The sequence below is a fragment of the Peromyscus leucopus genome, chromosome 15 (assembly GCF_004664715.2).
Source record: "Peromyscus leucopus breed LL Stock chromosome 15, UCI_PerLeu_2.1, whole genome shotgun sequence".
Classification (NCBI taxonomy): Eukaryota; Metazoa; Chordata; class Mammalia; order Rodentia; family Cricetidae; genus Peromyscus; species Peromyscus leucopus.
Genome location: NC_051076.1, coordinates 20,226,936 through 20,237,811, shown reverse-complemented (window position 1 = coordinate 20,237,811; position 10,876 = coordinate 20,226,936). Strand labels below are relative to the sequence as shown.

The following is a 10,876-nucleotide window of genomic DNA, read 5'->3' as shown; positions in this document are numbered from 1 at the left end:
CCATTTTACATCTATTAGGGTGGCTATGATTGAATAAACAAAACAAAACAAGACCCCAGAAAACAATAAGCCCTGAGTGGTAGGCGGCATATATCTACGATCTTAGCTACTTGGGAAGTGGGGGCGGCATAGTTAGACCCCTGCTTCAGCAAAACAAAGGAAAACAGCAAGTGTTGGCAATGCTGTGGAGAAGTGGGAACTCTTGTGCATTGCTGGAACAGATCTAAAATAGTTCAGCTGCTGTGCAAAGCAGCTTGGAGATTCGTCCAAAAATTAAACATGGCTTGACCATACAACCCAGCAATTCTAGCTCTGAGCATGCAAGCGAAAGAACTTGCAGAATGCTTGGAAGTGTACAGATCTAAAATAGTTCAGCTGCTGTGCAAAGCAGCTTGGAGATTCGTCCAAAAATTAAACATGGCTTGACCATACAACCCAGCAATTCTAGCTCTGAGCATGCAAGCGAAAGAACTTGCAGAATGCTTGGAAGTGTACGGGAAGCAGAGATTTCCGGGGATACCTGCTTACCAGCTCACCGCAGTGCCCTGCATAACTGTCCAAAGTCCACTGACAGGTGAATGGACTTGGGAAATGTGACCTGTACATACACGAGATATTCAGTCCAAAAATGATACAACATGGCTGAACCCCAAAGACATGAGCTAAGTGAAAAGAGGGCAAACATAGGAAGGTGAGTATCCTCTGGCTCCACTCTGTATGACATACAGAGTCTTCGGAGCATGGAAAACAAAAAGTGCCATCGTGGTTCCTTTGGTTCAGCGTGGTAGACATTTACTGTTTACCAGGCTTCCCCTTGGAAAGACGAAGGCGTGGTGGCAACATGACTGGGAACAAGGTAAATCATCTATTTAGGAGTACTTTCTGTCTACTCTTGGAAAGTTTCACACACACATGAAATTTAATTATATCCCCCAACTTTCTCCTCCAAATTGCTCTCAGCACTCCAACACATCTCCCTCCCAACGCTAGGCCCCTATTATTTTATCATTATTATTATTATTATTATTATTATTAATCTGCTGAGTCCAATTAGTGCTGCCTATACACACAGGGGTATAGGACTATCCATTGGGGGAATGAGTCATTTGCCAGTAGACACACCCAAAATAAAGAGACCCTCCCTCCCCCAGCAGCTCTCAACTGCCAGTAGCCCCTCAACTGGGAATGGGGCCTCCATAAACCCTTCCCCATCCACACTGGAATTTTAAACTCCCTATACTAAAGTACATTCTGGAAAACAGCAGGAGTACTGAACACTAGAAGAGTAGAAAGACCAAGAAGTCAACCCAAGGCTGAGAGATGGCTCAGTGGTTAAGGGCGGGCTCTTGCGGAGGACCCGAGTTCAGTTCCCAGCAGTCACACCAGGACACTCACAACCGCCTATAACTCCAGCTCAAAATATTCTAATGTCTTCTCCTGACCTCCGTGGCACTCGCTTGCATGTGGTGCCCATACAGACAAACACGCACATACATATAAATACAAATAAATAATCCCTTAACTGGAAAATAATCTACAGTTTAGCAACAGCAGAAAGAATCACATGTAGAAACTGGTGCCACCAAGGTCAGGAGCCTCTGCATGGCTTGGAGTGCCAGGGCTGGCTGCTTTCTTCTCTATGTCCTCTTACACTACCGATCTCTCATCCACGGTTCCTTGCCCACCAGGGGATGGCGTGCACTTTTGCGTGGTGAGGATGAAGCCTTCCCATGCTAGGGGATCCCTCTACCACTGAGCTACATTCCCAGGCCTGGCACACTTCCCTCCCCAGGTTATGGTCTGTGAGTCATAACTCCTCTTGAGTTTATGTTCTATGCTCTCATTCTCCTGCAATTCCTGAAGGACAGTTTTGTAGGGTATCATATTCCAGGAACCAGTTCTTCTCCTTCATTATCTGAAAACATCACTCCTTCTGACAGATGGAAGTTACTCTATGAACCACTGCCTGGCAATGCTTGAAAGCAAACTGCCCTTTTTCTCCCTCTTAAAAATCTTTAAGATTTTCTATTTTTTCTAGCTTTTGTCTAAATCATAATGATGTTTCTGTTGTGATTTTTTTTCTTTTTGCTCATCGCACTCTGAATTTGAAGTTAATGCTCTTATTGGAGGAATTCATGACCTTGTATGCTCAGGTTGACCCCTGTACTCTCTCTCTTCCTTCTTCGTGGTTCTTCCATCCAGCGTACGCTGGATCTTGTCTGTCTAACTCCCACATCGGCTGTCTACTAGACTTCCCATGTGCTCCTCCCTCTGAACCAGCGTAAGGGACAACTTCTAAACGTCTTCCAGCCCACACTGGCTTCCTTTCCTTTCCACTGTGATCCATCTTCTGACAAGGACATCCATTGCCACTTTGATTTCAGAAACTAGTTCCCACCTCTAGGCTCTGTATGGTTCTATTCAAATATAGAATGTCACTTTGAAAATGTCTATTGTATTAATTCTTTGAGAATTCCATGCATGCATGACGTACTGATCATATTCACACACCCCACTTCTCTGCTAACTCCCACAGACCCACCTCTGCTACTTCCCTAGCTTGTTCCTACTTCAAGCCTCCTTCCCATTGAGTCTAATTTGTGCTGCCCATGTACTTGGATGTGGCACCATCTTGAGCACGGTAGACCTAATAGGAACCATGTTCTTAAAGAAAACCAGCTTTCTCCCTGTGCCCAGAAGACATTAATTGTCAATAGTTCATCAACTATGGGTGGGTGCTCATGAACCCGTCTTCCCACTTTTATGATATGAAGTTGGTCTCTAGTTTCCAGAATTCTATAATTGACTTATTTCCATGATGTGAAATCTAAGTCTGTTTCTCCAGGCTCTAATTCAAGTTGCTTTGGATCTCAAGTTGCTGGTTACCATGGACAAGGTCATTTGCTGACCTTGAATGATGACTTCGGGGCTTCCTAAGGCCTGGGTGGTGGCAGGCTTGTTCCTGAGGCTATCGATTTCTCTCAGAGTCCTGGGAAGCCTGCTGCTTGGAGACAACTTGAAATCAGTTTGAAGTGAGATGTCTCTTGCTCAACCCGGCTTTGCCTGCCTAGACTGAAGCTTATACCACCAGGTGCTTTTGCCACCTCTCCTTCCATTTATCATTCATGCACACATCACAGCATGGCTGTTTCTCCTCACAGTAAATGCTCAGTCCACATGGCAGCCATGTGGGGTCTCAGTGCAACATGGACAGGCTCTCCTCTATGTCTGCCCTGCTCAGGGAGGTTAGGAACCATGGCTACTGACCCTTTCCCAGGAAAGCTTCTGATTTCCGAGTCTGTGGCACTGACAAACGCCTTTGGGGACAGTTTTGGCACTCTGCCATCTATCTAATCCCTCATCTCCTCATCGGCCTAGATTCTCCTCCACTGCCTTTAGATTTCTCCAATGTTTCAAAAATTACCTGCTCCCTTTTCACTGTTTTGATGGAAAGCTTTGCCTCAGGACCCTCCTGTTCTTCAACAGGAAGCCATAGAGTACAGAGAAGGTGCATGGAATCCTACCTTAAATTATAAACAGAGAGACACAGGAAAAGATAGATGTAGAAGCTGGAGCCTCGTCCAAGCAAAAGAAGACAATTTGATGGAAAAATATGTAGCAAGGAAAAAGAATTAAAATTCTCTCACATCTTTAATATTTCCAGAGAGGTAATACACTGAGATCAGAGAATAGGACAACACTTTTTAAAAACACTAGTGTTTTTCCTGTAGTTTTCTCCTTTAGTGAACAAAAGATAAGCAAGAATTCTTGCAAATTCCTAGTAACAGTAGTGGAACTCAGAAGAGTCCTAGAAAATGTGACAATAAAATGGAGACTATTTACCATAAAGCTAAGCAAAAATATACAAAGAAAGAACTCCAGAGAGCTAAGGCCACACAATCGCCTCATAGGAGTGAAGATTACTTACAGTTTTTAGTCTAAATTTACTTTAAAAGGAAAAAAATAATTTTTTATTATTTTATTTGTGTAAGCATTTGCTTGCATGTATGTCCATGCATCACATGTGTGCCTGGTACCTTGAAGGTCAGAAGAGGGCAACATATTTCTTGGAACTGGAGTTACAGATGGTTGTGAGCTGCCATTATAAGTGCTGGGAATTGAACTTGGGTCCTCTGAAAGAGCAGCTAGTACTCTTAACTGCTAAGCCATCTCTCTGGCCCCTGTATGTGCTACTTAAAAAATTATTTACAATTAGCATGCGATACATGCAGACTTCATTGTGGCATTTTTATACTTAGGCTCATACATTTGTGGGTGGGTCCTCCTCTACTGTACTCTACTCTGCCCTTTTCACTTTCATACCGTATATATTCTAATACCCTCTCCTTACATTCCCTCCAACTTCCATTTCCCCCTCACACGGTCTCCTACAGTGATATTCTTATGCATTTGTGTACACACACACACACACACACACACACACACACACACACACACACAGTCCTGAGGCTGGAACACTAGTCCAGCTGGAGTGGAATGTTAGGCTCATGCAGGACTCCAGAAGGACAGGAAATTGTAGCTCAAGGGCCGGAAGACTACATGCAGGGTAGCTAGCAATGGAGATCCACTCTAAGATTCTGAGCAGAGGTTGTTTCAAGAGGGCATGATGAAGCAAGCATCTGAGAGGCCCCTCTGCAGCTCTGAGGGAGGACGAAGGGGAGGACAGCAAGGGAGAGGAATGAGGCATCTTTCCAGCTGCTGAGGGATGATGCTGGAGCCTGTGAAGTTTCTGGGAATGGATATGAGATTTAAAAGGTACTTCAGGGGATGGATAGGACGTATTATTCCCTTGGTAGAGGAGAAGGGAGAGTCAGCAACTGAGTGATGGAGTCCTGAGGTGACCACAGAGAGAGGCTCCCACTGCTTTGGATTAGTAGTGAACATGCTGGGAGCATCATCTCCCTGATGTTTGCAGAGCCCCACATGTTAAGGGGGTGTCCTGATTTGGGGGTGTTGCTTGTTCTTCCACCATCTTGACCTCTTCTAGACCTCAGAGGAAAGGAGGGGTCCAATGTCATCCAGAAGAATCTTCATGAGGATTTCATGGTGTCCCACAGACAATGTCCAGAACCCTCTCCTTGCAGAATCCCAGTGGGCTCCCCTGTGGGAGCCTTACATCCACTCCTGACTGGACTCTGAAGGAATTGTCAAGACATCTGGTCCTGCATGGAATTCCCCTCCCTCCCTGCAGCTAGTCTAATCAGGGGCCTGTGGTTTGCAGCTCTCTGGCTGCTGCTCAGAGAAGGGAGGTCTGAGTAGCCACCACGAGTGGGTTCCCAAGCAGCTTCCTCCCCACACTCTTGGCATTCATGTGGCACGGCTATAAATTATGCCCGGCGTGTTCATTTTCAGTTTGAATGTGTTCTCATCCCAGAGGAGCGACAAATGGCGTCAAGTTACTGATGTGAAAAAAGCCTGCCGCTACAATGACTATGGATTAATGAAAAGTCTCACGGAGGCTGGGGCCGCAATCAATCCTCAGCCACTGGTAACACGGATTTTAAATTGTGTTCTCTGACCGTTTCCCTCTTTGCCAAAATTATTTTGCTATAATTTTATTGGGTAAATGTTTACCTCTGCTTAAATGTTTGCTTTTTATTAAAACTGGGTGCACGCAGGGCGCCTCCATCCCCACACACTGCAAGCTGGCAGAGAGGGATTTCAAAGCCCATCAGACTTTCTCTAGGAGGCGTGAAGACAAATCTCTTAATCCAGGATCATCAGTGACTGATAAATTTCATTCAGGAAGTTGGCGAGCACAACAACATCCTATCCATGAACTCTGCCCATGGGCCATGTAAGTTATTCCCCCGACTTTCTCCTACGGCCTTAGCATTTCCCCAGTGCATTCAAAGGGAACAATGCAACCCTCTCTCCTGGTTTTCTTTTTTTCCCAGAACACAAGAAGTTTATTTATTTATTTATTAATTTTTATTTCATGGGGATGACAAAGAGTTCACCGATGGGCGTTCTAAAAATCTGGATCCTAATAGCAAGTTATTCTGGTCTGTTTCTAGAAGTACAGAGTGTAGATTTCATCATATTTGTTAAGTGTTCAGTAACATAAAGATAGTTTCAGGGCTGCTACGGTGATTGCCATAGACGGCACCATCCCCCCACCTCTGTGCCTTGCAGTGGGACTGTAGCTGTTTCTACAGCAAAGGGGACATGTATCCATGCCTTGATTTGAAGTTGGCCTTGAGGCTGGCATTGACCTATGGCACTAAAGCCAATGTGATGAAAGCAGGCTTGAAAAGCACTGGTCGACTGGGAGTTGATAGATCTACTCTTCTTGAAACTCCCCTGGCATGTGGACACAGCTAACCAGCCAACCTAAGGAGCTGTATCACCTAGCCACTCTGATTCTCCAAGCGACCTACCAATTAACTATATTCCTGGAACAAATAAGAAATGTCCAGCTCAAATTGCTGACCTATGGCAGTATGAGCTAAACAAAATTACGTTGAGCCTCTAAGTTCTGGGGTTGTTTGTTACACAGTAAAAGCTAACTGATACACATTCTCCTGGACAGCGTACATTTTGAGGTCACACGGGGTTTATCTGGCCTTTGTGTTCTCTTTTCCTGGAAATATCAGAATCATTTAAAAATATTTGTTGACCTGGGTAGAACTGGCCCTTCCAAAAGGGCTGAGGTCAAGGTCATCTCAGAGCTCCTTAGTAAATCTGGGGTTTTAGTGTACCTGACTTCAGGCTTGTTTCCTCACTCATGAAGCAGTCTTCAGGTACCCACCTAGTACGCTACTGTGGTTAGCAGAGACAGCATGTGCCTTAGGGATGTTCTGGGTGCATCATGGCTGGGACATGAGCAGAAGCACCCTTAGGAAAAGGCCTTGGAGCTTGTGGGTGTGCATAAGACGTCCTGCACACACTTCACTGTTTCCATGGCCAGCAGATGTTTGGCAGGGGCACCCCCAGCTTCCGGTTGTCAGCTTTCACTGCCACAAAGTAAGGCCTGTTCCTTCAGGCTCAGTTACACATAAGTGTGTCGTTCTAGTGTTGGCCTGCTCCCTTCCTCTGAGGGTCGCCATTCTGGGTTCTGCATTCACCCCCACATCTGTATCCCTGTAATGTAAGTGTGGATGGAGGCCTACTGCCTAAGGGCCATTTCATCTGCAGCAACCCACGGACCTGCTTTACTACCAGAATCTCACTGCAACGTGAAGGGCTGCGATGCTTCCGGGACCAGTGAACCATACAAGGCTCAACTTTTTTTGGGCAAGGAAAATATTTTTGTTATTGACCCAAAGCAGAAAGATAGAGACACGGGCCAAAGGGTTGGGAAACAGAAAAGACAACAAAGCAGAGGAAGCCAGTCAACTTGAATAGGGTGAGAACAGTTTACTGTAGGACAAGAGATCTTTCTGCTCTGCTCAGCGACACACCGAACCACAGAGTCAAGCAATTACAGAAGAAAAAGAAGTTTAAGAAAATAATAACATACCCAAAGAATTACAAAACACTCACAAGATTTACACAAAGAGCTGAGTTCAGTTTCTTTTTCTTTTTGTGTGAGACTTTACATCCTTTTCTAGTGATGTCTGAAATGACCTAATCCTAGGCTTTGAGATAAGGATGCCTGGGTTGGAGAGGGAGGTATTCAGAAAGAAAAAAAAAAGTACTTAGTTATTGATCACAGAGGAGTAAAGACAACGTCTCAAAAATTCTGCTTCTTCACCAAAGACTCAGAACAGCTAAAACAACCTGCTACAAAAAGAATGAGGCTAGAGGCATGGGGGGCGGGACGGGGGGGGGGGCTCATTTCAAGACATACTACAGAGCCATGACGGCAGAAGCAGTGTGGTTACAGAGTAATAAGAGACACACGGACCAGTGGGGTGGAACAGAGAGCCCAGGGGTCGGCTCGTACACCCAGGACCAGCTCATGCTTGACAAAGGCGCCCATACTGTGCAGGCTGTATGGCTGGTCTCTTCAACAAGGTATGCAGGAAAAGCAGACATCCAAATGCAAGAGATGGAAACCCAATTTTTATCTTTCATTCTGGACAAATACTCAGCTCATGGTGGACCAAAGACAAAATGCAAGATCCAAACTGGAAACATGCATGGAGACATGTCAGCAAGGGTAACAGCTATCATAGATGCTGGACTAGGCAATTATTTTTTATTATTAAAGCAAAGGAAACAAACCCAGAGACAGACAAACGATGACAGTGAAGTTCTGTACAGCACACAATGGAGGAAAAGACAAGCTAAGGAATGAGAGAACTGTTTACCAACTCTCCTCCCAATGAAGGATTCATATCCATAATACATAGTGTATTTACAATATGTAAGGGATTCAAAAAGCAAGATTCTGATTACAAAATGAGCAACTGCTTTGAACAGTCACAAATACATGAGGCACGATCAATATCATCAGTCATCAGGGAAACTGAAACTACAACGAAATATCACGTATGCAATTAAAAATGCCGTTAAAGCCAATGACTGGGCAAGCACACCCCCAGGTGACAAATGCTGGTGTGGACATGGAGAAAAGGAACTCATACACTGTTGGTGGGAACCTAAGTCAGAATGTCAGTATGGAGGGCCATCTAAGAAGTGAAAATAGGACCACCGTGGTATCCGGCCATCCCATTTCCTGGTATATGTCAAAAGGAAATTAAATCTGTAAACCCTAGACATGGTTGTCTATCCATGTCTACCGTGAAGCTATTCCTAACAGTTGAGGGTGTAATCACCTTAGGTCCTCACCAACATGCACAAAGAAAAACGAAGTACATATAAATAGTGGAATATTACTCAGCCGTAAAGATGAGTGAAATCCTGTCATCTGTAGCAGAATGGATAGAACTGGAGAAAATGATACGAAGTGAAATAAGCCGGGACAGAGACAAGTGTGATACTTTCTCCCGTGTGTGAGAGTTAGGATGGGTGATTGTGAGAAATGGGGAACTGAAGAGGCAGGAAATAAAAGGGAGGCCAGATTTGTTCTTTGATAGGTGTATGCTGGACACGTGTATTCAAACACTGAAATACCACAGCTAAATCACATTACTAAGTACATGTCAATAAAAATAAAAAGAACAACAATGAAAAATCTGCATCTTGATAAAATGGACGCACACTTGTGTTTGGAGTATGTGTGCAAATGATTACTTTAATCCATTACCTCTATATACATCCAAAAAGGAAGTTTTCATTTATTCTATCCTATTTTTGATTTCTTTTGAGACAGGGTCTCTCTACATAACCCTGGCTGTCCTAGAATTCACTATGTAGACCCAACTGGCCTTGAACTCAAAGAGATCCACCTGCCTCTGCCTCTCAAGTGCTGGGATTAAAGGCGTGCGCCACCACCTCCCAGCCTTCCATTCTAGTTTTGGCAAGTTCCCATTTCCAATGCTGAGATCTTAAATACCAAATCACCTACGAGCAGGCACAGCCAAGCTGCCTGATGGCATTTTCAACTCATCTTTCTTTCGTATTTATTGTAAGGTTCTGCTCTACCACAAATAGGTCTTCTCACGACACACCACAGAAACACATCTACCCACACAAACACAGAATGGCATTTTCTACAGGAGGTTCACACAGCAGGGGTCACGGAGTGTGTGACCTCGATAAGGCGTTCGATGAGGGTGCGCCACCTCCCCGGTCCCTCTGGCCATCCTTAGGAGGCTCTGATGTTGGCATCGCATTCTTCCAGGAGAAGAATTAAATCTTCAATCAGGCTGTGCTCTCGGCCATGGGTCACTTTCATGATGTCGAAGGCCTAAGGGAAAGGGAAAGGGGACAGGTGAGTATCTCAAAGCAGGCAAGCCCCTGCCTGGCTTTTTCCCAATGGTCTAGGGGCCCCGTGGCCCACAGGGGAACAATCAGTCTTTGAGGGCTGGCAGCACCATGGCACGGGTGCTTAGAAAGTGGGCTCCGCACTGGTCCCCCTGGGGCCGACATGATCTTCGGAGACTATACGAACGCGCAGGTTTAGGTGCATAGTGCAGGGGCTCAGTAATTCTCACCAAGACCAGTGAGTCACACAAAAGAAGAACTGGTATGCTGCTTCCCCTAACAGCAGGTTTTAAAGCTTTATTTATTTTGTGTGTGTGTGTGTGGGGGGGCTATGTATGTGCCATGGTGTGCGTGTAGGGGTCAGAGGACAATGTGAGAAAGCTAGTTCTCTCCTACCCTGTGGGTCCCCCAGGGATCGAACTCAGGCTGCCGGGATTGGCGGCAAGCTCTTCCACCTGCTGTGCTCTATTGCTGTCCCATGATTTTTTTTTTTTAAATCTGGATCCCTATGTACTGTGCACACGCATTTTACAGTCTCTTCCTGGAGTGTGCTAGTACAGTGGTCGCATGCTGATGCTTCTTTAGTCTCCATGTCCGGTCTGTCACTAAATCTTGAAATTCAACCTCTCGAGTACTTTGAAAGCTGGGCTGAGCCGGCGGCTTCTCCAGTATGAGAGCACAATAGGAAATAAAGCCAGCAACTTCATGTCAAGCAGTCTCTGCCTTGGTCTCCAGCATTTGCTCCTGGGACACCAGCCGCTAAGCTGTGACGAAGCCAGAGCCGTGTGCAGCGGCCACATGTGGCGGCTCTGGGCCCAGTGAGGCTTTGGATGATTCCAGCATCCAGGCAGAAGCCAGCCAGGCAGCGTGGCAAGGCTGGAGACCATTCCCACCATGCTCAGTTCCAATTCCTGACCCGGAACTGTGAACATCTTATTGTTCTTTGCTCTACCGAGTCTTTGGACGGTTCTCTGGGGAGCAAGGAATGGTCCAGACAGCAGCGGTATGACGTCCAATGGGAGGCAGGACAGGGGCAGGGCAGGGGATCTGAAGCTACCGTATCCAGTGTGGATGTGTTCTA

The 10,876-nt window shown here is 45.6% G+C and overlaps 1 protein-coding gene across 3 annotated transcripts in view; it reads right to left on the bottom strand.

The window, feature by feature from the left end:
* Window positions 1–7,365: 7,365 nt before the first annotated feature.
* Smyd3 (SET and MYND domain containing 3) overlaps window positions 7,366–10,876 on the bottom strand; it is a 575,124-nt gene continuing 571,613 nt past the window's right edge. For all 3 annotated transcript variants that reach the window (XM_028865490.2, XM_028865491.2, XM_037211193.1), the window contains one exon: window positions 7,366–9,778. In XM_028865490.2, the coding sequence (XP_028721323.1) occupies window positions 9,677–9,778 (102 nt within the window). In that variant the 3' untranslated portion in view covers window positions 7,366–9,676. The remainder of the gene's footprint in view (window positions 9,779–10,876) is intronic.